The sequence below is a fragment of the Filicampus tigris genome, chromosome 6, assembly GCF_054856515.1.
Source record: "Filicampus tigris isolate MCC_2025a chromosome 6, RoL_Ftig_1.0, whole genome shotgun sequence".
NCBI lineage: Eukaryota > Metazoa > Chordata > Actinopteri > Syngnathiformes > Syngnathidae > Filicampus > Filicampus tigris.
Window position 1 is genome coordinate 4,320,985 of NC_141222.1, and position 26,508 is coordinate 4,347,492.

Below are 26,508 nucleotides of genomic sequence, written 5' to 3' on the forward strand. Positions count from 1 at the left end.
TGAAACAGGGCATTCGGATAAATATTGCGTTTGTGGAACAAGTATTGATCCACTTGTTTTTAGCCATCTTTAGGGGCGGCCATTTTGTCTTCTGTCGACTGAAAATGACATCACAATTGCCCACATCGACCAATTGCGGCTCAGATTCAGAAAGCAGGTGAGCCGTGATTGGTCGTTGTGAGCAGTTGTGATCACAGTAAGAATCTGTTCTCCAAAAGAAACCTTAAACTTCCATCCATCCATCCATTATCCAAACCGCTTATTCTCACACGGGCCGCGGGCCTGCTGAAGCATATCCCAGCTGTCTTCGGGCAGTAGACGGGGCACACCCTGAATTGGTTGCCAGCCAATCGCAGGACACTGTTGCCAGCCAATAAACCTTAAACTTACTTTTGAAAAAATATTGTGGGTTTTGAGGGGGGAGGCCATTTTGTCACTTCTGTCGACTGAAAATGACATGACAGTTGCTCTTAACCCATTAAGGACGGGAGCACCTAACTGCGTTCCTACCACTAGAGCCAGGAGCGCTGTTGCGTCTTTCTATCCTTAAATCCGAGAGAGCGTATACGTCATTTTTTATTTATTATTTAATTCTCGGTCTCTTAACCAATGAAATGCATCAGAATAGACATGTGACGGTGTCGTGAGTCGTCGGAGGATATCCAGATTTTTTTCGAGCAGTAATGGCGGATGCCGTCGCTCTGAAGTGAATAACGGCAGTGATACGCGATTGTGGACTTTGAACCAGTAGAAGCAGTCGAACGTGATATATGGTTAAGATATATTTTTGTACATAATGACAATATCGACGTCTTTGTAACAGAAAAGAGGATGGTAATTCCCACTCGATTTTAAAAAAAAATTAAAAGTAGTGCTTCTCTTGCACTGACACTTTATTTTGAAGATGAATAAACTCGGGTCTGTGTGAAAGCCCCATGTCTAAGCTCTCAAATTTTTTGGAATTATGTTTCTGTCTACCTCACGGGCTGAGATATTAATTACTTTGTAGGTGTTGAATTTGTGCTAAAACTTCAGATTTTCAAAGGTAATTCCAAAGACGACCTTAGGTTTTGGGGAGCTGTTGAGCCAGGCGCTTTAGGCCTTAATGCATTAATGACCAATCATGGCTTAGCCTCAGAAACCGGGTGAGCCGTGATTGGTCGTTATCTGAGCCCTGAGCAGTTGTGATGTCATCTTGAGTCAACAGAAGTGAGAAAATGGCCGCCCCCTGAGATGGCTAAAAGTGGGTGCATTTTGCTGCTTAACTTATATTCCACAAACGCAATATTAATCAGAATGCCGTATTTCAAGTAGGGGGCCTGCATAGAACATACTCTGGAACAAATTATGTTTGGGTCGAGCTTCCACTTTAATTAGGTAAGAGGGAGAAGTATGTACCAGACACACCCAAAACATTAATAAACAGCCATCTCATCTAATGTGAGTATGTGAAGCATAATAAAGCTCGGGGCAGTCTCTAAATGACATTTCATCAGTCAAGCAAAACAGTGTATAAGGAAGTCTTTAGAGAACTTAAACATGATGAGGTGTCAAGATCCTGTGAGTTGTTGCACACGAGTTTGTCTCTGGCGCCTGAAGTGTTTACAAACAAACAAAAAAAAAATCCAATTCACTTTGAACTCATGTCTCGTCTGACAACAACCGGTGCCACACCTTGGAGACACCACACCAGGTGAGACTCTCAACATCAAACAAAAGTCATTAAAGGGCGGAACAGTTCCCAAGCGGCTTGACGATGAATCACCCATGGGAATCTAAAGCAGCAGACATTTGTACGCATCACAAAGTGCTCAAGGTGTATGGAACGGGGTGGGGAGGACGTTGGTGATTACTGTTTTGTAGGCTGATGACTTCATAAAAGCACAATGAATCAGGGCTTGGCAGCTTGCAATTTTGAGGTGTTATGACATCAGTATGTGGGGAAAGCATTTTGTTTGAATTGGAAAAAAACCCCCAATGTTGTTACGAAGGAGAGTCTTAAGTGGAAAGAGATGTCTTAGTGTGACGTGGCAGACAATGAGTCCGGTGCTGGCAGCAGTTTAACAGGAGAAAAGCTTACTAACGTTACTTACTCAACAGTGCCATGGCCCTCCGCACTCTCCTGCACTACGTTACCCTGAAGAATCTCCTGAGTCTTCACAGTGCAGATTGGTAAATGTTTATCTTGCTCTGGTTCTGCAAGAGGACTTGGATGATGAATCAGGTCTAGGCCCCGAGAATTGCGTGTGTGTGTGTGTTACCGGTGAGTATCACAAGACTTTGTGGCCGATGGAGTACGGCGTTTTGCTTGAGCTTGTTGTCCTTTTGTATTTGTGAAGTCGTTTCAGGCAGAGGCTCTGATTTTGGTTCATCTGGGGTGACGGTGAGCTCGCTGAAGCCGTTCTCCACACCCTTTTCAATCGGTTCCAGCAAAGACGATCTCCAGAGCTGCAAACGCATCGGCTGCTCACTGTGGCCCATGTACCTGCAGTAATGAAGCAACACTTCGATGAGGATAGGCGCTGTGTGAAAAACACACGTGGGCCTTGGAACTCTTCCTCAGGTCAAATGCTTTTGTCATACGACACTTTCTATCCACCAACATGCATGTTTTTCTTCTTTCTTGGAGTGAGCACCACCAATTTTGGGTTAAAAACAACTGGCATTTAAAAGATCGTAATATTGCTACAGAGACTTCTACTAAGAACAAAGTCTGGCATTGAAACTTTGATTTTCAGCTGAGTGATGAACTAAAATTGTAATAAACTTCTTCTCCTAACTCACAGGTGTCAAACTCAGTAGTTGTGCTCTTTTCATTTTGGTAGAAAATCTGTAGAAAATTGCAATTTCCCTTCACTTTTAATAGATACTATTATTATTTTTTTTTACCACCAAACTCCTTTTTAACATAATAATACTGGATTAATATTTGGTTGGCAATATTTTCCATGAATGCTGATGATGTTCACAGTCGTAATGACCATCAGTATACAGTATGTCAGATTTTTACTATGTACATCACTTTGTCAGAGCTGGGCATTGCCAAACCGCGTTCCGCCCTGCATATTTAATCGACCACGTGGTCCCGGTCCATCCCTCGTCTGCGACAGCCAATCGGAGTCGAGAACGGCAGACACGCTGCCAAACCAAAAAAATAGCAAACAAAAACAATAGACACACTCACACACGCACGGCATGGTGATCGGTGAATAAAAACAATATGAAGCACATGTCATTGCGTCTGTGGGACCGCAATGTACAAAACACTATCTTATTTTTTCCATACGCGTGTCAGGAGTGCGGCACCTGCATGTGACATATTACAGGTCAAGTCTGATCTCAAAGTCGTTTGGCTGACTTGGACCGACTGGGACCACGTGGTTCGATTAAATATGCAGACGGGAAATAGGCGATGCCCAGCTCTGCACTTTGTATGCAGCTGTGGTTGTTTCATAAATACAGTTGAGGTGAGTTGAGTTAGTTGGGAATCGTAGGAAAACCATAACCATGATGTGTCCGGGCACTGAAAATGAGTGACACACCTGTCATAGGTTGCTCAACAGAGTTTGTCTTCAACTGGTGACATTATTGCATGAGACATTAATAAAGGAACTTCATGCCTAAAATATTTGCAAAAGACTCTTGCAATGATCAAAGCAAGTCTTAACAAGCCGATGTAATGAGTCAGGTAACGAAGGAGTGTGTTCTTGTATGACGTCACCTTCCACTAAGAAAAAAAAAGGGTTACTGACTGCATGTGAACGTAGTCAATGCTGCATGCCAGGATTTATGTAGTGAGTCAAAGCCAGATCACCAACATCCCCTCTATCGAGGCACTTACTGTACAATATGTCTCCAACGCGGCAACCCAAGGATCCCTCTATTTAAAAGCCACTAGAACAAATGCTGTGATACTTACTGTTCTTTGTGAATTATGCTTGCTATGGCATGTCAGGGACATTATGAAATCAGAAAACACCTTTCAAGATTAGACAGGCTTTCTTCTGTGACTGTTAAGTTGTAAAAACTTTTTTTATTTGCCATAGAGCAAAACCTATAGTTCCGAAGAAGCCCACGAGGAAAAAAAAAATTCCCCAATAAAACAGGTAATTGCAGGCAGTAAATATAATATCAGACAGGATGTGTTGCCTGCCTGAATCAAATGAAAAGCATTGATTTTACAGCGTGTGAGTCGTGACCGTGCTTGACTGCTGAAAAAAGTTACTCTTCCCTGGTTCCTACAGTTATTTAAGCACCCTCTGTGCCTCTCATCCCTCACCTGCCCTCTTCCTGTTCCAGCAGTCGTCGATAAGTGGAGATCTCTCGCTCCAGTCGTATCTTTGTGTTGAGCATCTGGCTGTGGCGCTGACGCTGTGTGGCCAGTCCGTTCCTCACTTGCTCCAACTCACCCTCCAGTCCGGCGATCACCTGGGAAAGTTCCTGCAGCTGGCTGGAATACAGCTGTTGGGTGTTCTGTAGGGAGCTCTCCAGGCCTTTCTCCTGGAGAATCAACCAGAAGCAAAGACGATACGTGGTATTTTTGAAAAATGGCTATTTTGGGCTTGTCCACACATTGACGAACCATTAAGTAGACCAAACCCTTTTAGTCTAAGGAATGCAGTTTAATCAATATGAGTGTTGCCCTTCACAGCCGCACAGTAGTTCATTTGGTCTCAGAAGAAGAGGCTGGGCTTTTCTGTACCGGTTGCCTTTCGCCGTTTACTAAACCATGTCACATCTTCCACTCGGTTCATTTTCACTTGAAAATCTATGGCCGCTGTCAAGCGCTCAACACTCTTGTCCTCACCGAGCTTGAACTGAAAATAATGTTTATGCATCTCTCGTCAGTGTTTGGCCTTGGGAAATAAACAGGTGCTACGTTGCAATGTAAACAGGTAGACTGCAGTTTAGAGTAATTCCTGGGAATACCTGTGCAAGAAGGTCAGCCATGCTTGTGCTTCCTTACCAAGGCATGCAGGGTCTCAATTTCCACCTGAAGGGAGTGCCACTGCTTCCGGGCCTCAGCTAACTCTGCCCGAGCCTCCCTTAGCGCATTGTTGCCGAGGCTAACCTGTGTCCATGCTGCTTCCTCCTGGGTGAGATGAAAGTAAAGAAGGTACATACAGTATGTGTTAATGAGGTGTCTGGCATGGATTCTTTGAACAGATCCATACAAAAAGAATGGAAAAAAGCACAGTGGGGACTAATTCCAAATGGCCTGCACAAGTGCAACTATCTCAGTGTCAAAAGAAAAAGATTAAAGACGGAAAAAGGTTGAGTGGCTTGATTGTGTGATTGAACAGGCAGCAGTGCCGACCTTTGCGTTTGTATTCGTGCACATTTGTGCCAGCTGTGTTGACACACTGTACAGCTGCTGGGCGTTTTACACCCATCCACACCCACCAAGATGGAGCGAAGCACTCATGCGGTGTTTCAGCTATAACAATATTTACACATTCCAAAAAAATAAAGAAAATCTTGAATCCATCTTGAGTGGGACTGTCAGTTAAATGATGTGACTATTTAGTGGAATAGAAAAGCACAATCATACACCACATATCAAAAAGAAACACCATACAAAGTTCTAGTGAGCGATGGTAAGTTACAGCAAAGTCACCATGGGAAACTATGCATACAAATGAGCTTAAGGTGGAAGTCAACGCAAACATTTTTTTTCTCAAGAATATGTTCTATGCAAGCCCACTAGTTGAAAGAAGGCATTCTGATAATTACTGCGTTTGTGGGATAAGAGTTAATCCACCCATTTTTAGCCATCTACGGGGGCGGCCATTTTGTCTTCTGTGGACTGAAAATGACATCACAACTTCTCACAACGACCAAGCACGGCTCAGATTCAGAAAACAGGTCAGCCGAGATGGCTAAAAACGAGTGCATTTTGCTGCTTAATTCATATTCCACAAACGCAAAATTAATCACAATGCCGTAATGCAAAGGCTCAGGTAACAACCGATCATGGCTGACCTGTTTTCTGGAGCTGAGCCATGATTGGTCATTACCTGAACCCTGAGCAGTTGTGATGTCATTATTAGTCGACAGAAATGACAAAATGATCGTCCCTTGAGATGGATAAAAATGGGTGGATTTTGCTGTTTAATTCATATTCCATAAACGCAAAATTAATCAGAATGCAGTGTTTCAACTAGTGGGCCTGCTGGGAACATATTCTTGAAAAAAATATGTTTGGGTTGACTCCCGCTTCAAGTGACACTGTAGTAAACATATACACATGGACACTGGCACAAAGCCATGCAGTCTAAAAACAGTTGGGTTAAAAATAACACAATTTTGGGTCGAAAATGGACCGATCCACTAATTGGGTCAATTTGATCCACCTTCTTGCATTGTTTTGTACAAAACTACCCATTTTGGGGGTTGTTTTCTGCAAAAAATAACCCAGAAAGTTCAGTCAAATTGACCCAAGTAGTGGACCGGTCCAGTTTTGACCGGAAATTTGTATTATTTTTAACCCAATTGTTTTTAGAGTGCATGTACTCTATTATCAAAGACAGCGCAAGTCCTGAAACTCACACCTTTTACTGCGTATTCGTGGCCTATCGGCTAGCATTGAGTCTGCTGGCCGTGGGCCAGCACGACACAGCAGGAAATACAAATGACGAGCGAGGATGCAGGAAGAGACGTGTACCTCGATGAAAGCGCCAATGTGTGTTGTTGTTGTCGATGCAGCTGTAGCTCCGGCTTCAGACTGGCTCGGCCCGGGATAGCTGCGAAGCGAATGTGAACTTGTGCCCGGACCAAGGGGTCTCTCATTGTGGTTGGGAAGTCTGTTGAGGTTGCACTGAGCTCTGATTCGGTCAAGGAGTTTGGTGAGCTCCATCCCTGTGCCATCCTCTTCCTGTTTACCTGCTACCGCGGTCGCTGCTGACAGAGCATCACATGAGGGGGATCGCTGCAACTGCAGAGCTCGGGCTGCCTGCAAGCAGCCAACCAAAGGGGAGGGGGCATGAGAGAGTGAGTGGGACGCAGCAGAAGAGGTGGAAGTGGGAAGTGAGACACGGAGGTGACACAGAGACTGTTAGTGAAAGATGCAACGACGGGTACGGTGCATACAGTTAACAGGACATAGAGATAGGAGTGCGCACGTTTGTGTGTAAGCTCAGCTATATATTAAAAAAGCATCTGCATCTGGAATTCTGCATGCACGTGATCAAAATGTGATGATTTGCGTGACAAAAATACACGCACAAAATGGCATGCGCCATAAGAATTACACCCGTTTTATGCCTACTGGCTTCATGTTCAGGGTTTCAAAAGTATTTGGACAATTGAATCACAGCCATTTCACGGAGTGGATGACGGAAAGAAAGTCAGAATTCATGATCCAAAGCATTCCACATCATGTGCATATGGCACAGGCACATAACGCAATAGACCACATGGTGTTTATTACTTCAGCTCAAAGCGAAAACAGAGAGCGGAATTGTTCTCAACCTTTTCGTGTCTTAGTTTGTGAGTTATTTAGCATGTTATTAGCAGGATTACACAAAAACATGCCATTCATTTCTATTAAAATTTGTGGGTGATCATATACATCTTTACAGTGCTTCCATTTTGGGCATCCATGCTCATGCATGAGAAAATCCACTGTGAATTCATTGTCTCACTGCAGGCAATCAGGGAGGACTGTACCAGCGTTGAGGCTTGGCTGGACCACCATGAGGGGAAATTATAAAATGATCCTGGAATGAATGTCAGCTTGATACATCAACAAAAAGTATATATCATAATATTTTCTCCCATGCAACAAGCAGCTCCACCAAAGTGTCTCCATTTGATTTCAATGGAACAGTTGACCCGCTACTCCAGAATACAAATGGCATGGCCTCGTTCGTACGCATGCAACCTACACACAATATCAAGCCCAAGTGTAAAATTGTGGAGTTGCTTGTAGCATGGAAAAGAAATTCTATAAACTTTGGTGATGTATAAAAGTGAGGATACTATGATTTTGGGCTCTTCAAAGAAAAAAAATGGCCCTGCCTCACTGTTGCCGCATTCCTGCCTGATTGTCTGCAGGGAAAAAATGAGTCACTCGCAGAGACTACCTCATGCAACGAGCATGGGTGCCCAAAATGAAAGCATTGCCTAATCAATGCGATTATCCTAACTACAGTTTTTAATGCTACCTGTCACATTGTATAATAGAAAGAATCTTTCCAAATCTGCACTCTACTAAGTACTTTTTACTATTTGATGATGTGATTCATGACAGAAGTATTGAAATTACTTTTCGTCAAAGTACAGTATGAAAAATAATGCTACATATTTAACTTCATCCAAATACCTTGTGTGATTCCAAAATATTGAATGCCGTATTTTTGTGAACCTTCTAGAATTCAAACTGAAATTGTACGCACCAAGCACGTCTTGACTGTCTAAATGGCTCCCTGTGTGTTTCAGGATCGATTTTAAAGTACTTTTATTAGTTTATAAATGTGTTAATGGTCTTGGGCCATCTTATTTATCTGATTTGCTTTTATCATACCAGCCCTCGCGGATCCTGAGGTCCTCTGGCGCCGGCCTTTTATTTATTCCAAGGGTGAGGACCAAAATGCATGGCGAGGCTGCATTCAGCCATTTTGGTCCTCACCTTTGGAATAGCCTGCCAGAGGATGTCAGGTCTGCAGAGACTGTTGATATTTTTAAGAGGAAGCTCAAGACACACCTTTTTAGTTTGGCTTTCAACAACTTTTAAATCATTTATCTTTTCTTTTGATTGAAGATAATTCTATGTTTTGCTTTGAATGTTTTAAAGCACTTTGAGTTGCATTTTTATGTATGAAAAGTGCTATATAAATAAAATGTGATTGATTGATTGATTGATTGAAATTCATATGCATTGAGCTGGTGCAGGCAAAACCAGAAAAAATAAACTTTTCAATATACAAATGGTTGAGGACATAAGTGTAAGTCAATCAAGTGCTTGTTTAAACTTGAGACACATTTGACAAATAATCCTTTACAAATTCATTGTGTATGTGTTGTATTAACGTTTGAGCTGTGTTTAAAATTACAGAACCAATCAAGGGTTTGGACATGCTTTCTCAGTCAGCACAAGAGATAATTAGCATAAAAAATGTGTCCAAACTTTGGACTGAAATTTCATGTCATATCTAAAATATTTTATAGTCATATATATAACCATGGGTCATAACATTGAGTACACTAGCACAATCTAGATAAAAATGGAATATTACAGCTGGATCAAAAATGATCCTTCCTTATGCCACTGCCTGAGTGCTATTTGTTTAGTAAGAATACGTTGTGTCATGGTTTTAATTCGCCGTAGTGCATTAAGAATGGGGTCGATAGGTCATTTAATTGAAATTACATGAAACAGGCAGAGAGAGAGAGAGAAAGACAGAGAGAGAGAGATAGAGGGATAGATCGAGAGATAGCGATAGATGGATAGAGAGCTAGAGACAGACAGACAGACAGACAGACAGACAGACAGACAGACAGACAGACAGATAGATAGATAGATAGATAGATAGATAGATAGATAGATAGATAGATAGATAGATAGATAGATAGATAGATAGATAGATAGATAGATAGATTGGTTGATTGGTTGATTGATTGATTGATTGATTGATTGATTGATTAGGCTCCAACATGTCCGCGGCCCTCGTGTGGTCTGGATAATGGATGGATGGATGATTACAAATGTACTGAAATCCAATGACCTGATATTCTTGGTTTATATATTGAAGCTCTGTCATGGAGTGATCAATGTCTGCCTGCAGAATCATGTTGCTCTGATCAGTCTTCTTCTTTGACTCCCTCAGGACAGCCACCTGTTGCTCCAGATGCATGGTGTTACGTTCTTCATTGTCACACCTGTAGCATGTACGGAGAAGATTATTAATCACATGTTTCCTGTACAAACATTTGGAGAAAGGTGAATATAGGGTTAGATCTGGAAATTCCTAATTCAAGACGATCCAGTCGACACTTAAACATTGGAAAGATTGCAGAGAAAAATCCCTTTGGTTAAAGAGTAAGGGTGGAGTGGGATTTAAAAAATGGCCCAAGACTTTTTTTTTTGGACACAGAGCAGTTCACAACTGGCCCATTTATTAACCCAACTCTTACCTGTTAATCCCTAAATTGAAAAATCTGGTTTCGACACTGTATGTTGGAATATCAGAGATACTATAGACTTTAAGGGTTTGTGGAAAATAGGTCATGTTGTGTTAACTTGGGAGAGCTGAGATTTCCGATTTGAAAACGCAACAATCGGTTTGTAGTCACAGCGACCGTGAGGCAGCACGTCCTATTGCTGCTCGATGTTCGCTGACTAATCCCTCCATAATCCGTAAAAGACGCTACCATATGTTAGCGTTGCACAACAGGACATGCACAGTAGCCTGTGTGTGCTAACTAAAGCTAGCTTTCATAAATGACTGTCCCAATGTGAGAAATGAAATCGGGCATCGATTGCTAACTCGGGAGCCATGACGCCATTACCCACAATGCTTCTGTTTACATCACGGATGACCCCGATTACCGCTACTGCGCATGTGCGATGCAGAGAAGCATGCAAGCTTTGGGATACAGACTTTATCGAGAGAAAAGCACAACAGCAAATAATTGGATGTATAAATAAATGACGCGTCCACTATTAAAATAAACTGTCGACGATTTTGATCATTGATCTAATCTTGGCAGTTCTAGTGTCAAGTAATTTACCCAATGTACGTATGCAGTTTGTTTACAGCAGAGACGTGTGCGAGCGGCTATGGTTAACATAGCGTTGCGAATTGCTTCTTTAATTTTTTAAAATTTATATCGATATAAAATCGATTTTCGATAAATCGTTACATCCCTACTGTCCCTGATATAGTTACAGTGCTAAAAGATGGCTGAGAACTTTCAGGAAAGGTACGGGCACAAAGAGCTGACCTGGCCTGGATGGCAGCAGCTCTGGACTTCATGCTTTCAGACTGCAATGCCAACTGGGCATTCTCCATCAGTAGTTTGCCAACCTAACAAAGCAAAGAACAAATGCAACAACCCCAATGCGGTGTTCCTTCCATCCATCCATCATCCATCCATCATCCATCCATCCATCCATCCATCCATCCATCCATCCATCCACCCATCCATCCATCCATCCATCCATCCTTCAGCAACAACAGCGTCATTGTTAACTGTAATACCAATGTTTAGCTCCTTTTTATTTATTTTGATTGTATTGTTGTATTTTTATTAACTAGTCAGATGCACATGGTAAATTGGCCAGTCTTAGTGCCATTCCAGTTGTTTTTGTCAATCCATTTTCTTGTTAATAAAGCGTGTGTAAGAGCTCATTAGATAGAATGAAAACATGAAGTATATTATTAACATTGTTGCCCTTGGATTTAGTAGTTGATTGTGCAGAAAGTGTAATTTATATTTCCTTCTTGTTAAGTGTGAACATTAAAAAAGGAAAGCACATAAAACAACAAAATCTGAAATAACAAACAATGTTCTCAACTTTGTCACAAAAATCAACTGTCAATGTAGAACTCTTGCAGATTTATTTTAGCATGAGTCCCGAACAGATCCGGGACAAGACACACCCATATTTAAGGAGTGTCAAATACAGTACAAGGAATATACAAACCATTTATAGGATTAAGAGTTCAGTGGATTCAATATTTGTGGGTTTCAATGCACTTGATACTCCTGAGCCTTCGTAAGCCTCTGCGAGATCAGTGGATCAAAAAATGACTTAAAGTCTGAGCAGATTATTACAATAAATGAATGTGCTCCAAATAAGCAAATGTAACCTTACACATTTTTATGAAAGGCACAAAAGAGGCGCAAACAGATAAATCTGATGTGCTTGCAAAGACATGAGAGAATCCTGGGGTTACCGTATAACACAGAAAACATGTTGAAATGTAACTACAACTCCTTTTTCAGAGAGCGCTATTAAAGTAAATCAACAGAGACTTGCAAAATAAGCGAAACAAAAATTAAACCCAAAAGGGGAATGATTCCATAATTCGTAATTTTTCTCATGTGTGACAGCTTGCCTTCATGTCTGGCCCACTTGCAAGTATGTAATGTAATGTCATAATGAGGCTCGTGGTTGCATAAGGCTTAATTACTTTCATATTCTGGATTCAAAATGTACACATTGTAGTTCACGCCCTAGTAATACACTTGTTAAAAATTCGGAACTTCACGTACACCTTTAAATGAAATTCATATTTCAGTGCTCAAAGGTTTCCAGCGGGCTAGCACTCAAACATTTCCTATAACATTCTGCGCATTCCAACACCTTTATGGCCAGAGAAGGGAAGTTATTTGCATGGTGCTTCTAAGTGGTTGTGTTCCATTGATCACAGAGCAAAATTGTATGTATCTGTATTACAGCCCTGGCCTTGAAAGTTTACTGTTTGTGTCAAGTGTCATGATGATTAACTACAAATGGTGAGTCCCTGTATGACAGCAGTGAATTTTACAGTCACACAGCCTCAGTATCAGTCCGGATAGTCTTGCAATGGTCTTTTTAGGTACAAAATATCCTATTACAGTATATCATTATTTTTTAGCTAGGAAACAAAGCATCATTTGGATATGCCACATAATCACACACTCTTGACTAATTATTAATCCGTCTTACCTGAGCACGGAGTTCTTTCACGGCTTCTTCCTGTTTGGACCAGTCCTGAGAGGGTGAGGTGTTTCTCATGCTCCTTTCAGCTACCTGGACTTCCAATTGTTGATTGGTCTCCTGCAGCCTGTTCACCTGCTCCAGGAAGCCCTTCAAACGAGTGTTCAGTGCCCACATGATCTGAGTGGAGTTCTGCGGCGAGTCCATGTTGAATTTCCACGTATGCACTAGAAAACACTGACAATTTAAATCCAAGGCCATACATTGTTGGTCATGCTATTGTTTGTCATTTGAGTAGAAACGCAGCACACGTACTTACTTGGTTCCCAGCAGACGTGATAATTTCTACACCCGCAGGTACAGTTAACAGTCACACTTGTTTTAGAGCACTTTCAGAGGCGTGAACTAAGTAAATGTTTACCCAGTGATACTCACGCGGGGTAACGTGGCCTCCCAATCATAAAGTACAATAATAGTAGCCAAAAGAAGGAAATAGAATTCTCCCAGTCTGTTTTAGTTGGTCACAAGAATCCAAAGACCCTCTCCTCTCCTCATGGCTTAGCACATTCCTCTCTAGAGAACTGCTCAATACTTTCTTCTTCCAACTGTGTGCGAGGTCATCTTCAGCTGGCCCCTGAGACGCAGCCGATGGACTGTGATCAGCCTGCCCTTAGAACATGTGATGCGTCGTCCTGTGGTCTTGATGGTCAATGACAGCAGCGACCCTCTACTGTCACAAACACGCAGAAAATAGGCGAGGGGAGAGCATCGGGGGGTCAAACACAGCGCTTACATCACGAGCAGCACTCTGGCGCCCTTTGTCCACTCTGATCCAGGATTACTTAGCTGCTTTCAAACACACTGCAGCACAATGTTCAGGGAGACCTAATGACATGATGTGTAGCAGTCACTGAAATTCTGTATTTTTGCGCTGTTTACTTATAAATTAAGTTCTTTCAACTCACAAGGCACTGCTCTCACATAGGTAAAAATTGACTATGTTCATACCTTCTATTTTTTGAGAGCAACTTGGGCCTGACAGTCTAGGGCAAGGTTAAAATCTCTGTTTGGTACCACAAATGCTCCTCAGATCCATCCAGCTAAGTTGGGAAATGGTCTCTTTCACTTGTATATCTCTCAAAGCGCTTCAAACTGATTCATTCGCCTACTGGTGACGGAGCATCACGAGCAATTGAGGGGCCAGTATCTTGTTCAAGGATACTTCAACATGGTCACAAGGACCGGGGCTCAAACCCACAGCCTCTGGGTTGGGAGATGAGCACTCTACCACTGAGCCATGTTTGGACGTCATTGCTTTTGGATTACCAATCAAAGAGAGATCATCTACTTCACATTCACTCACAAATATGTAAAAAATCTCAAGTCTAATCTGGAAGAAAGCTACTTGTAGAAGATGAAAATGCATTGAAAATAGCTGTTAATATGCTTTCTGTCATTTTTACCTGAAACCCTCACGTGGCTAATCGGTTCAAGCTAACTCAATGTGCTTACAAAAATATGTCGAATATATGCGTTTCTGATCGAAATTTGTAACGTTTGCAGTAGCAAGTAACGTGACTTTATGGATGTAAGGCTTGGTGTGGACTAACTATTTTACTGGAATATTTTTACTGGAATGGCGGCACGGTGGTCGACTGGTTAGCACGTCCGCCTCACAGTTCAGAGGTCGTGGGTTCGATCCTGGCTCCGGCCTCCCTGTGTGGAGTTTGCATGTTCTCCCCGTGCCTGCGTGGGTTTCCTCCGGGTACTCCGGTTTCCTCCCACATTCCAAAAACATGCATGGTAAGTTGATTGGACTGTCTAAATTGCCCCTAGGTGTGATTGTGAGTGCGGATGTTTGTCTCTGTGTGCCCTGCGATTGGCTGGCAACCAATTCAGGGTGTCCCCTGCCTACTGCCCAAAGACAGCTGGGATAGGCTCCAGCACGCCCGCGACCCTTGTGAGGATAAGCGGTATGGATAATGAATGAATGAATGAATTTTTACTGGACCCTTGAGCGTAATGATGGATTATAACATTGTCTTGAAATTTATGAGGCTGAAATGGTGAGTCCCGCATTTTTTGCGAGTGTCTGATTTAAATGGTCGGTGAACCTGCAGATATGATTGTACAGTATCTTAAAATGTTGGGCATTATTCAGACGTCCAGGAACTCAGTTTTTTTAATGGCATATCACATGCTTGGGCAAGTGTCAGGTTCACACCAAGTGAGACATTAGTAAACAACGCACAAAGGAGGATAGAAGACGCTCAACACAATATTGTAATTTTACTTGCGCAAGGAGAGCAAAGGGAACTACCGCAACAGTTCCTAAAACCCTCTGATAAGCACCTCCGCCTCCTCGCTTTTATTTTCTTAGGAGTCCCTGATTACAAAGGTGTTCCAGCTCTAAGGGAAAGGGGAGTGAAAGCAGCTGGAACACTCTGAACTTGTTTTGTCTATGTGTGTGTGCGTGTGTGACCCATTATCATACATATGTGGACGCAAAGCACACCGAGCAAGATGGGCCTAGATATGGAAAAAGCTAAAGCTAAACCCACAAGCTAATAACGCTAACAAGCCTAATCATGAAAAACCTAAAACATGAAACATATTCTTAGATTCTCCCCTGTTTTTATATAATATAAAGCTAAACCTACAAAACTAATAAGCCTAATTATGAAACATCTAACACATGAATCATGATCTACATTATTATTCTCACAGCAAGTCTCCAGGTAGTGATGTAAATCCTCCAGCTCTCAACTGTCCCACACACGGGTGAGAGAATCTACTCTTTGAGGAAAGAGACAGAGTTCTTGTACGTAATCTTCATCTTCGCCAAAAGCACAACCTTGCTGAACGTTGGGAGTCGAAGGCTTACATTGTGCAGAAGCGATTTAGAGGTATCTGTGGCGGCAGTGAGTTTTGGACCTGGGCCTTCAGTGGGTATTTAGTAACCTAATCCACCTCTTAATGATGCCATCACTTTTTCATAATTTTGATGAAGATTGACGAGGACGGGACACTTTTTAAAAATATCAGACTCAGCACTGACGGAAGTGGATTTTCATCCGTCAGGGATGGACTGTCAGGCTGTCCCTAATGGTCCGCCCATTTTGCTGATGTTTTTTGGGGGACTGACTGTCTGATCAACGGACTCCTATGGACTAATCGACGGACTGACTGACACACTGACGAACTGCTGATTACAATTCAGTTCCAAAAATGACTGAATGGATTAATGGTATCCAGGCTGCTGACGGATGACGAACGACGGACGAGCAAAATTTAGTCTGTTAAAATGTCTGCTTCTGGTGTATTGTCTTCCTTCAAGGCACTCTCACCCGCACATATCGCATACAGCAGATTTATATCCACATACGAAAGAGACCAATGTGTAGCTTTTAGGAAGAGCATTTCACTTATTTGACGATATGACTAAAGCAAAAACCACAATTACCTTTATTGGTTCATTAGCACCAGAAACAACGTATCTAATTTTTAAATCTGCTGATTATATACGTCAGCCCTAATTCAGCATATTTCAGTATTTATCACAACATTAACAATGTGCCACTCATATAAATGTTAGATTGAAAAACATAACTTGCATTCTTCTAAAAAATTCAAGTGTAGACATTCATTTGATAATTTAATTGTTTTTCTTGTTATTTTTACAGATGTAAATGTTGATTACATTTATCTCTAATAGAGATAACATACACTTTGCAGTAGGATCAAGGAAAAATAGTTTATTATCACTCCAACATATGTTTTACTGAGCAAGATTTTATAACTTATGACTTGCTTGAACCAAGTAATGACTTGACTTGTCTTGCTTGAAATTAGGTGGCGAGTGGCGACTCGACTTGACTTGCTTGGGATTTGCATGAGACTTGATGGTTACAACTCAAGACTTGTGACTTGCACATATGTGACTTGCTCCCACCTCTGGTGTGCATATATTTGAACCGTGGTTGTATTTTGTGCTGACTTTGGTTTGCATGCAGAGGAATTTTGCCAGTTTTGATTACGGTGTCATGAAAAAAAATCTCTGATGTGGAAAATGGATAGAGAATCCATAACTTGCAAGTGATAACATTTAACATCCCTCAACTGATGCTCTCGGGATGCCTAAGCGAAACAATATAAAATAGAAATAGCCCAGCTGCTCACATGTTGGAACAATGTGGTAAATGCTCAAAGAGAGCACAAAGCACAATAGGTCTCTGCTTACACAACAGGCGGTGGTGCTAGAAGCCCAAACAAACAAACTGACCTTCACGGTGCAGCATAGTGCTGGAACACTGCTTAGCTGCCAATCACTGGTTACTAGTTATCGGACCCCAGCCTATGGTTTATTCTATTAATTAATCTTTGATTCTGTGTTTACAAAATCTCAAAATATATTGAATCTTTTTCCACTTTTATTTTACTTTCATTTTTGTCTCTGCCCTTTTCAAAAAAAATCCACTGTTTATGATGGAATGATTTAAGATGACTGATGCTTTTTCAACACTGGTTCAGTGGTATTGAGTGGAATTGAGACGATTGCATAAAATGTTCGTAAATCATTCCCATTTTGCATGTGGTGATAGGCTTGCTCAAAAACTGTATAGATTCAAAACAGGAGGCAAATGATAAAAGGCATTATTGTTCACTGTGCACAGTCTTATTTTTCTTCCAGTTCATAGGCGAAGGGACGCCCAACTAGTGAGTAGTGTTTTGACTAAGAAATTAAAGAAGCAACTACACAAGCTCCTGAGGGTCTATATCCACACATCCTTTGACTGTATTGTACCTGAATGAGTTCAACGAAGGAAAAAAAAACCCCACACAGACACTAGGTGACAATGGAACGTGACAAACCAAGCCAGGAAACAATACGTATTACAATGCCTGCCCGCTATGATGAAGACAGGCTGAGATGGGGGTCAGGGCTAGAAGCTATGCACCAAAACGGGGTGTGCCAATCTGCAGCTTTAGTCATCACAAAAAAGCCCTTAATATACCAGATTAGTGGGGTGAATTTTAGTGCTGACGTCATTTTTACATACATACCTATATATATATATATATATATATATATATATATATATATATATATATATATATATTCTGCACAGCAATATGGCGCTGCCCATTCCCTCTCCCCATTTTTTGGTGGGAGTCAACAGAGGAACTTGACACAATTTGTCCATTCAAAATTATTGTACATACATCACTTATAATGTCCCAAAACACAGATCAATCAGCACCAAAATTGATGTGAACATCTCCACTTATGACCGTTTCAACCTCCGAAAATATCACCAAGCCCAAGTACTAAACTGGAGTGACTTTTTAAAAACTGCAGTATTGATAAGCTCCGCCCTGAACATCTCTGTTAACAGTCCTGGAGAAATTACTCAAATTATATATATATATATATATATATATATAAATTATAAAAATATACAATTTATCAGCTATATTTATGTTGTTAAATATTAATGTTGAGTTGTTTAAAATATAAAGGAATAACGGTGTGCTTTTTCTGGGGGGGATTGTCTTACCTACAATAGCCTATCACAGCCTTACTGAAAATAACTTTAGGTTCACAGGCCTATACGCGACAAATGTCAATTTTGGCGTGCAAGAGTCCCGCTAATTTTTCAAAGTTTTTTTTTTTTTTGTGTGTAATGTGACATGACAGGTCTGTAAAATATGTACGTATTTGTAAATAACAAGAACTGAGGTTACTGTGGTAGGCACATGGGACAGTCTTAAATTCAACATAAGCATAGAAAAGGCTTACGTTGCTTATAATGTCAGAAAACTGCAATCACTCGTCACTAAAATGTGTCTGGACATCTCAACCTCTGCCCACATCAATCTCTAAAAATATCACAACGATCGCCCCATTATTTTGGATTTTATTGGCAAAGTGTTTTCCTCATTAAGCGACATAAACTTCTGCAGTGAAAAAAATTGCTAATTGTCCATCATATTAAGGCGATCATTCTAATATTTTTAGAGGTTGATGTGCGTTTAAGTGGAGCTGTCAAAATAAATTTTGGTGACAATTAGTTGCAGTTTTTCAACATTAGGCGACATTTATTTTTCGTACATTACGTCCCTGGCACAATCACAATATGGTAAGTGAGGAGGGTGCCATTGAAGACTATTGACTGGGAGCGGCAGTTCTGCACAAATAGAATACAGTAGCATCAACAATAAGGAACAAAGTAAGTGCTGACCGTGGGGTATTAATAATTATTGGGCACCTCCATGCATTTATCAAATTCCACACTGCTCAACAATGTGATAGGAAGAAAACAAAAGAATATTTAATATAAGGTCAAGTTCATTGTTCGTTATCCACACTATTCTAGTCTACAGTGCATGCAACAAATCGACAAAAACAATATTCTTGTTTTCTCCCAGTGTTTATAATGGTAATATTCAAAATATTAGCCACAGCTTACCCATATAAAGTGCCAACTGGTTTATATTGACTCCAAGGTGAGCTTGTAAAATACCTTTCTGATTGGTCTTGTGGGTATTTCATACTCAACAATGAGTATTTTGTGGTGTGTAACAATTACTTTCTCCAGCTTTGAAGGGGAAAATATAGAGATTTATCTTATATCTTATATATATCTTTATTTTGTTCATTCAAGTCCGTCCACCGGTTTTGTAAATTTGCAGAAGTCTGAGCAAATTGACTCAGCAAATGTCTTGTCTCATATGTAAATAAGCACTCTTCTCCGAAGAGAAGATAGGGATTATTTACAAAGATGACTTAAGTCTTCACTTATAACAACTGCAATCATTGGACTAATATTAGTTTTGAAAATGAAACATTGGTTTCATATACACAATTGTTATTGTTGAAACTACCTGTATATGAAACAAATGTGTCATTACAGATGCCTTGAAACATTAAAGAAGAAGTCAAACCCAACATTTTCTTTACAAGAATATGTTTAATGTAGGCCCACTAGTTGAAACAAAGCATTCTGATAAATATTGCGTTTGTGGAATAAGCGTTAATCCACTCATTTTTAGCCATCTCTAGGGGCGGCCATTTTATCTTCTGTCGACTGAAAATGATATCACAACTGCACACAACGACCAATCACGGCTCAGATTCAGAAAACAGGTCAGCCATGATTGGTAGCTGTGAGCATGTAGTGATGTCATTTTCAGCCGACAGGAGACAAAATGGCCGCCGCCAGAGATGGCTAAAAACGAGTGCACTTTGCTGCTTAATATATATTCCGCAAATGCAAAATTAATCAGAATGCCGTGTTTCAGCTAGTGGGTCTGCTGGGAACATATTCTTGAAAAAAATATGTTTGGGTTGACTTCCGCTTTAAGAACAGTTTTCACCCAAAAAATTGGAAATCTAAGTGGCATGTCAAGAATCTTCCACACCCTCAACAGACTGTATCCTCCTGTTGGCATGAACATGGCAATGATGATGAAACTGATTAAAGGGCGGTCATGGCTCAGACCAGGTAGGTCATCCATAAACGGAGGGTACACAGTCATGTGTTGTTGTGTCCTTGGGCAATTCACCCACCTTATCTCCAGTGTCGCTCACACTGCTGTACGGCTGGGTGTGAATGTTTGGTTGGAGGTCAGAGGGCCGCAGGTGCACACCTGGTGGCCACGCTTCCGTCAGTCTGCCCCATTGCAACTGTGGCCACACAACGTAGTTCACACCACCACACAAGGGTGAATGTGTGAGTGCATGAATAATGTCTCCCGTGTGAAGGATCTTTGAGTTTCTAGAAAAGCGCAATATAAATCTGCTGCATTATTATTTTCCCTCTGAAGGCTCCTGCTGTGTCATTGGTGAAAGTTTTGTTATGAAAGTCTGTGGAACATGAATTCTGGAAACATGGAATGTCACCAAGCCTGTTTCCAGGTGTCGTGTGTCAACTTCTACAAATAAGAATAATAAGAATAAGAATGCCTTTATTGATCCCACAGTGGGGAAATTTTCATTGTTACAGTAGCAAAGATATAGGTCACACAGGGGCGGCGGCATAATGTGGCCATTAATGTATAACATTGACGGCAAACATTTAGAATCAAACCTATGTAGATATACGCAGTAACATGTGTATATACACATGTGTATACACACCAACCTACATCTACATAAAAAATATGAGGAACACTCATTTCGGCCTGTACATAGTACAGAGGAAAAAATACTCTAAGTGACAGTGCTGCAGTGCTGTAGTGAAATGTAAGGAACAGCATTGGATAAAAATAAAACTAGACTAACAGTAGTGGGGAATGTTGAGTATTGCACGGTATTACAGTAGTGGGGAATATTGGGTATTGCACGATATGAGCTCAGGTGCAGGACTGCACAATTGCACTAATGTCCGCCAGTTTGTAGAGACTACACAATGTTCTTGTTAAAGAGTCTGACAGCAGCAGGCAAGAAGGAACGGCGGAATCTCTCCTTTGCACAGCGAGGGTGTAACAGTCTGTCACTGAAGGTGCTGTGGAGTGCAGATGAATGTTTGCTTAGGGAAATTACATAAATGAGAGCTAGATGAAAGTCAGCAGATGACATTTCAGTTGCATTTCTGGACCAGAAGGGGAGGCTGCTGAGATGGACACTGCCTACCAGGGAATGGAAAGAGCCCCGCAGATTAAAGGTTTAACTGTGAAAAGTCTTCAACGTTTCTGATTTGATCAAACTTTGTATCTCTTATTAATTCTGTCACTTTTGTCTGTACGTATGGGTGCCATAAAACACTTTGATCACCCATTATGCAATCCCACATATTCTGTACGTTTCACCATAACCTACGTATTCAGTCTTGACTCAAGTCAAGTCAAATTTATTTCTATATAAATACATATAAACACCTTGCTCACAAAGATCAAATCTCAAATTTACTGTAACAAAGCGTCCTTAACACTTTCTGCAAAACATATTTTGGTTAAAATAACAAGTATCCCATTTTTGATGAACATAATCTACAGGTCTGACTCCAAATCTCTCCTTCATGAATTAGATGTAGTGTATCATGCTAGCAGAAGTTTTTTGACTGTGGCCTCCTTTAACATTCATCACTGCCAGTTGTACTCTCTGGTAAACTGGCCCTTACGCCATTCTCGTAGCCAAATTCACTGGTTTCTTTTTACTTTACAAACACTTACTGGGAAAACTCCTTTTATTTTCATTCATTATTGAATATCTATCACACGCAGTTTATCCTCCAGAAGTGTCATTCATCTCATAATCAATGAAAAAGATCCTACTTCCTTTGGCAGCACCTGCTTTCAGTTTTCCGCTGCAGATGACTGGAATCATCTGCAACAGAAATTAAAACTCAGTTGTCTTTTTATTTTTTAATCTTTACAAACCATTGTTCAAAAACACTGCACTTGCTTTTAATAATTACTTTCAATCATTTACTTTCAATCGCTGTATTTATTGTGTATTGTGTACGTTGTTGTATGTATATTATATGTATTTTGATGTTTTAAGTTTGCCATGTTGGTTTTTTTGTTTAATCACTTTTACATGATAGATAGATAGATGGATGGATGGATGGATGGATGGATGGATGGATGGTGGATGGAAGGATGGATGGATGGATGGAAAGGTAGGTAGGTAGGTAGATAGATAGATAGATAGATAGATAGATAGATAGATAGATAGATAGATAGATAGATAGATAGATAGATAGATAGATAGATAGATAGACAGACAGATAGATAGATAGATAGATAGATAGATAGATAGATAGATAGATAGATAGATAGATAGATAGATAGATAGATGGACACTTTAGTCATCCTATGAAGGAAAGTAGATTTTCTTGCTCCATAAAGCTATGGTTGTTATAAAGACCGAAATGAGAAAAAGTGGACGAAATAGGACAAATTTAAGGAACAGACCTGATTTCCTTGAAAAAAAAAAGGTTTAAGATGGATTGGGTATCAAAACAATAACACACTCTGTATACTGCCATATTGGACATTTTGGACGCTCACGTAGTCCTTGTCACCGGTGATGTACACTCGACTGTTCATTTCGGATTTGTTGACCGGTCTATTGTGCATGCAATAAAGATGCCGTATGTCATCTTCAAATATTCCCATAATTTAGATATCAATCCTACCGTCAGGTTTCATGTTTTTCTGAGGAGAACGTGGGGGGAGAGAGACATTAACAGCACATTGGCTGACAATGCAGTCAGCCTGCGAGCCTCCAATGCGACTTCTATCACAAGTTACGTCCGTAAAACAAAACCAATTATCACCTAAATTTATGTGCGCAAGGTGTAGGCATGTGCTAATCATTTTGTGTATATATTATAATGAAACAGTATTTGGGATGATAGTCACGTTATAAGTTGCCTTTCCATATTTGCCTCGTTGAGGGCTTCCGTAACTTATTGAACAAAAAACATGGACGATTGTCACCAAAATGTAAGCGGACATGTATAAACATATGATAACCATAGTATGAAAATATTAGAACAAAACATGCAATATTTTGGAAGATAGTCACATCGGAAGCTTTAATATGCATATGCATATTTATTGAGAGAATGATTCCGCAGGCTCGCAGAGGCTGGACTGCATTGTTAATGTCCCTTTTACCCCCATTTCTCCTTGGAAGAACATGAAACCTGCCTCATAGTTACCAGGGGTGGGCCCTTTACTAAATTTTGCCTGTCCGTATTTTGTCAGCAGCCTGAGCCCCCATACGACATCATCAGTCCATCATTATTTCAAACCGAGCAAAACTGTAATCATCATTCAGTCAGTCCGTCATGTTATTTTCAGTCAATTTCACCGGTCCGCCAGCCCTTCAATCTTCAATCCCGCTGTAATGTTCCTGACAGAATTTTACAAATCTGAAAATCGAGATAAAATTTTCTGGCAGTGAAATTTTATAGGTTGACAGCTCTGCTTCTAATCCCAGTTTGGGTCTTTCTATGGAGTTTATATTTGTCCGTGGTGTTAGAGAATTCTCCCAGCAAAATGTGGGAAATACAGTCAGAGTTCAAACATGGCTTTTGTCTTTTGTGCAACCTAAGAGTAAGCGAATTGTCATTCATTTGAACAGTTTCTGTTTTACTGGGAATTTAACTGGAGGATAAAGATCTAGACAAAACCAGGAAGCTTTTTAAATAGGTAAAACCCTTCCCCCTTTCTGGTTTCATGTCTCAAACAAACAAACAAACCACACCTTAGACCGGTGTGCAGTTCATACCAGTGGAAGAGATTGGAGATTTGTTCTTGCCACCATCTGGACTTCATTCCTTAAATTTCATCAATCAGTGCAGTGAAGATGAGGAAATACCTTCCCTGAAATACCTGAAGGGAGTGGTACAATTCTTCTTACACATATGCATGAAACCTGCAGTGAGAGTTTGAGAGTTTGTAAGACAATTACAGTAATTACACATTAATTCGTCATTAACTTCAGTCAGTATTACAACTCTTGTCAATCAACTCAGGCCTGAAATATATGGAAAAAAGTCAGTGCAATGAATTATACAATATGTATTCCAAAGTGAGGGGAATTAAGGGCTCTAACAATGTATACTTGTGCTTCACAAATTCTCGTATGTTGTTGTTGTTGTTTTTGCATAATTTCACCACTTTAATGCTTGAAGATCATCAAACAAATTTAAATAGCACACAAGGATTTTATGTGATGCGTTCGGTTGTATTATTGATAATGTTTTTATGTTATATGTTCTGCGAAGCACTTTGTTACAGCTGCAGCTATTTCGAGAGCACTGAATAAATAAAGATGTGTTGTATTCTATTGTATTTAAGGAAAAAAATATTCAACGCTACCTGGTCCTGTGAGAAAAAGTATTTGCCATTAACCTAACAACTGGTTGGGCATCTCTCAGCAACAACAACCAAAATCAAGCATTTTCTTTAACTGGCAATGAGTCTTTCACATCTCTGTTGAGATATTTTGGTCCACTCTTCCTTGCAAAATTGCTTTAATTGAGACTGCAATTTTTTAGATGTCCTGGGTTCATGTGTGACCTCCTAGACCTCTTCGCTTTTGGGGTCATTTCAGTCGGCCGGTTGTTCACTACTTTTCCATGTTTTCTCCATTTGTGGATTATGGCTCTCATCGTGGTTTTCTGCGGTCCTAAAGCTTTAGGAATGGTTTTGTTACCCTTTTCAGCTATGTTGTTGAATTTCTTTGGATGGTGGTATTTTGTTGCAGCTTTTTGAGATCTTTTGCCCAACTTCTTTTGTCATTTCTTGATCTTGATCTGAATCAGGCTTGGGTGTGGTCAGTGAAAATGAATTTAGCGTTCTAAAAAATGGGATTATCCACAGTTAATTTATGATTTAAAAAGGGGTGCAAGTACTTTTTCGCATTAGGCGAGGACGCTTTGAATTAGGGCTGTTCGATTTTGCCTAATAAGAAAATCCTGATTAATTTCTCTCAAACCCGATTTTACGATTACGATTTCTTTGTAAAATAAAAAATAATGAAAAATAAAGTATTTTGAATGTCTTTTATTTAAACTTAATTTTTCTTTCTTTGAACTCAAAATGCCAGTCAATTTAAGTTCAATGAAGGGGATCGGCTGGCTAAAATGCAGCCTCCTACCAGCCCGACCAGAGCAGGGATGATTCAGAACGTTTCAGTTCTATTCCAGGCAATTTCCAAGTTTCAATCCTGGGCTCCTAGCTCACCATCGACCTGGCCAATTCCGTCAGTTGAGCATACGCTCCACTTCACTTCCTCACTCACTCGTCAGCCGGCTCAGATAGTCGGCTCCTGCAGCAAACAATCGCCCACATGTGTCACTTTCTCCTCGGCCAGCGGACAATCGCTTCCGCATTTCAGCAATTGGATCGAATGTGCTACTCACGTGACCGCATGACAAAGACGGAAGTAACCACCGGAAAACAGAGCTCTTGATACGAAGAGAAGAGTAACAGAAAGTACAAATAGAATGTAGAGAAGAGAATGTACAAACAGAACACAATAGTACAAAAGTACAAATGGGCTACACTTAGATACAGCAAAAATAACAAAATCGAACGTGCCGATTTGAACGTTTTTAACATCGTTTTATCCAGAAAATTCTGTTACGGTTCAAAATCGGTTGATCGAGCAGCCCTACTTTGAATATTTTTTGTTTCTGTGATAAATTAAATCACAACTGAAAATGTGCATTTTATGTTCATTTGGATTACCTGTCTGGTATTTACATTTGCTTGATGATCATAAACCTTAAAGTAGGGAAATTATGCAAAGAGTAAGAATTTCAGAATTTTCACAAGGACAAAGTCTACCGTGTATATTGTACATTGTCAAAATACTGTATACATCTTAATTGCTCCTTAACCCAAACATATTTTTTTCAAGAATATGTTCTATGCAAGCCCACTAGTTGACAAGGAATTCTGATATATATTGCGTTTGTGAAATAAGAGTTAATCTACTCGTTTTTAGCCATCTCTGGGGGTGGCCATTTTGTCACTTCTGTCGACTGAAAATGACATCACAACTACCCAGTGCTCAGGTAACGACCAATCGCGGCTCAGCTTTAGAAAACAAGCGAGCTGTGATTGATCATCCCTGAGGACCGTGTTGTTGTGATGTCATTTTCAGTCGACAGAAGTGACAAATTGTCCGCCCCTGAAATGGCTAAAAAGGGGTGGATTTTGCTGCTTAACTCATATTGCACAAACGCAATATTAATCAGGATGCCGTGTTTCAACTAGTGGGCGTGCTGGGAGCATATTCTTGAAAAAAATATGTTTGGGCTGATTTTCTCTTTAGGAAAAAGTTATGTGGCCGGACAAATGACTGTTGTCCTTGTCACTCTTTGATATTTTTCTAAGCG

General features: G+C 40.4%; 1 protein-coding gene and 1 long non-coding RNA gene across 10 annotated transcripts in view; one reads left to right on the forward strand and one right to left on the reverse strand.

Moving 5' to 3' along the window:
- The window catches only part of krt222 (keratin 222), a 27,751-nt gene extending 2,294 nt beyond the window's left edge, over nucleotides 1-25,457 (reverse strand). The window contains exons 1-10 of one of the 9 annotated variants that reach the window (XM_086033449.1): nucleotides 25,349-25,457; nucleotides 23,889-24,035; nucleotides 12,656-13,373; nucleotides 10,945-11,027; nucleotides 9,726-9,879; nucleotides 6,665-6,952; nucleotides 4,967-5,092; nucleotides 4,280-4,500; nucleotides 2,262-2,485; nucleotides 2,094-2,196 (exon numbers count right to left, since the gene is read on the reverse strand). In XM_086033449.1, the coding sequence (XP_085889575.1) occupies nucleotides 2,094-2,196; nucleotides 2,262-2,485; nucleotides 4,280-4,500; nucleotides 4,967-5,092; nucleotides 6,665-6,952; nucleotides 9,726-9,879; nucleotides 10,945-11,027; nucleotides 12,656-12,907 (1,451 nt within the window). In that variant the 5' untranslated portion in view covers nucleotides 12,908-13,373; nucleotides 23,889-24,035; nucleotides 25,349-25,457. Of the gene's footprint in view, nucleotides 1-2,093; nucleotides 2,197-2,261; nucleotides 2,486-4,279; nucleotides 4,501-4,966; nucleotides 5,093-6,664; nucleotides 6,953-9,725; nucleotides 9,880-10,944; nucleotides 11,028-12,655; nucleotides 14,277-21,922; nucleotides 21,957-23,888; nucleotides 24,036-25,348 lie in introns of those variants that run through there. The other 8 variants (XM_086033455.1, XM_086033451.1, XM_086033448.1 and 5 more) reach the window with 8 other exon arrangements.
- Nucleotides 1,814-2,779, forward strand: LOC147145534 (uncharacterized). Its single transcript, XR_015087123.1, has 2 exons — nucleotides 1,814-2,263; nucleotides 2,340-2,779. It is a non-coding gene; the product is annotated as an uncharacterized LOC147145534 (long non-coding RNA).
- Nucleotides 25,458-26,508: the final 1,051 nt, after the last annotated feature.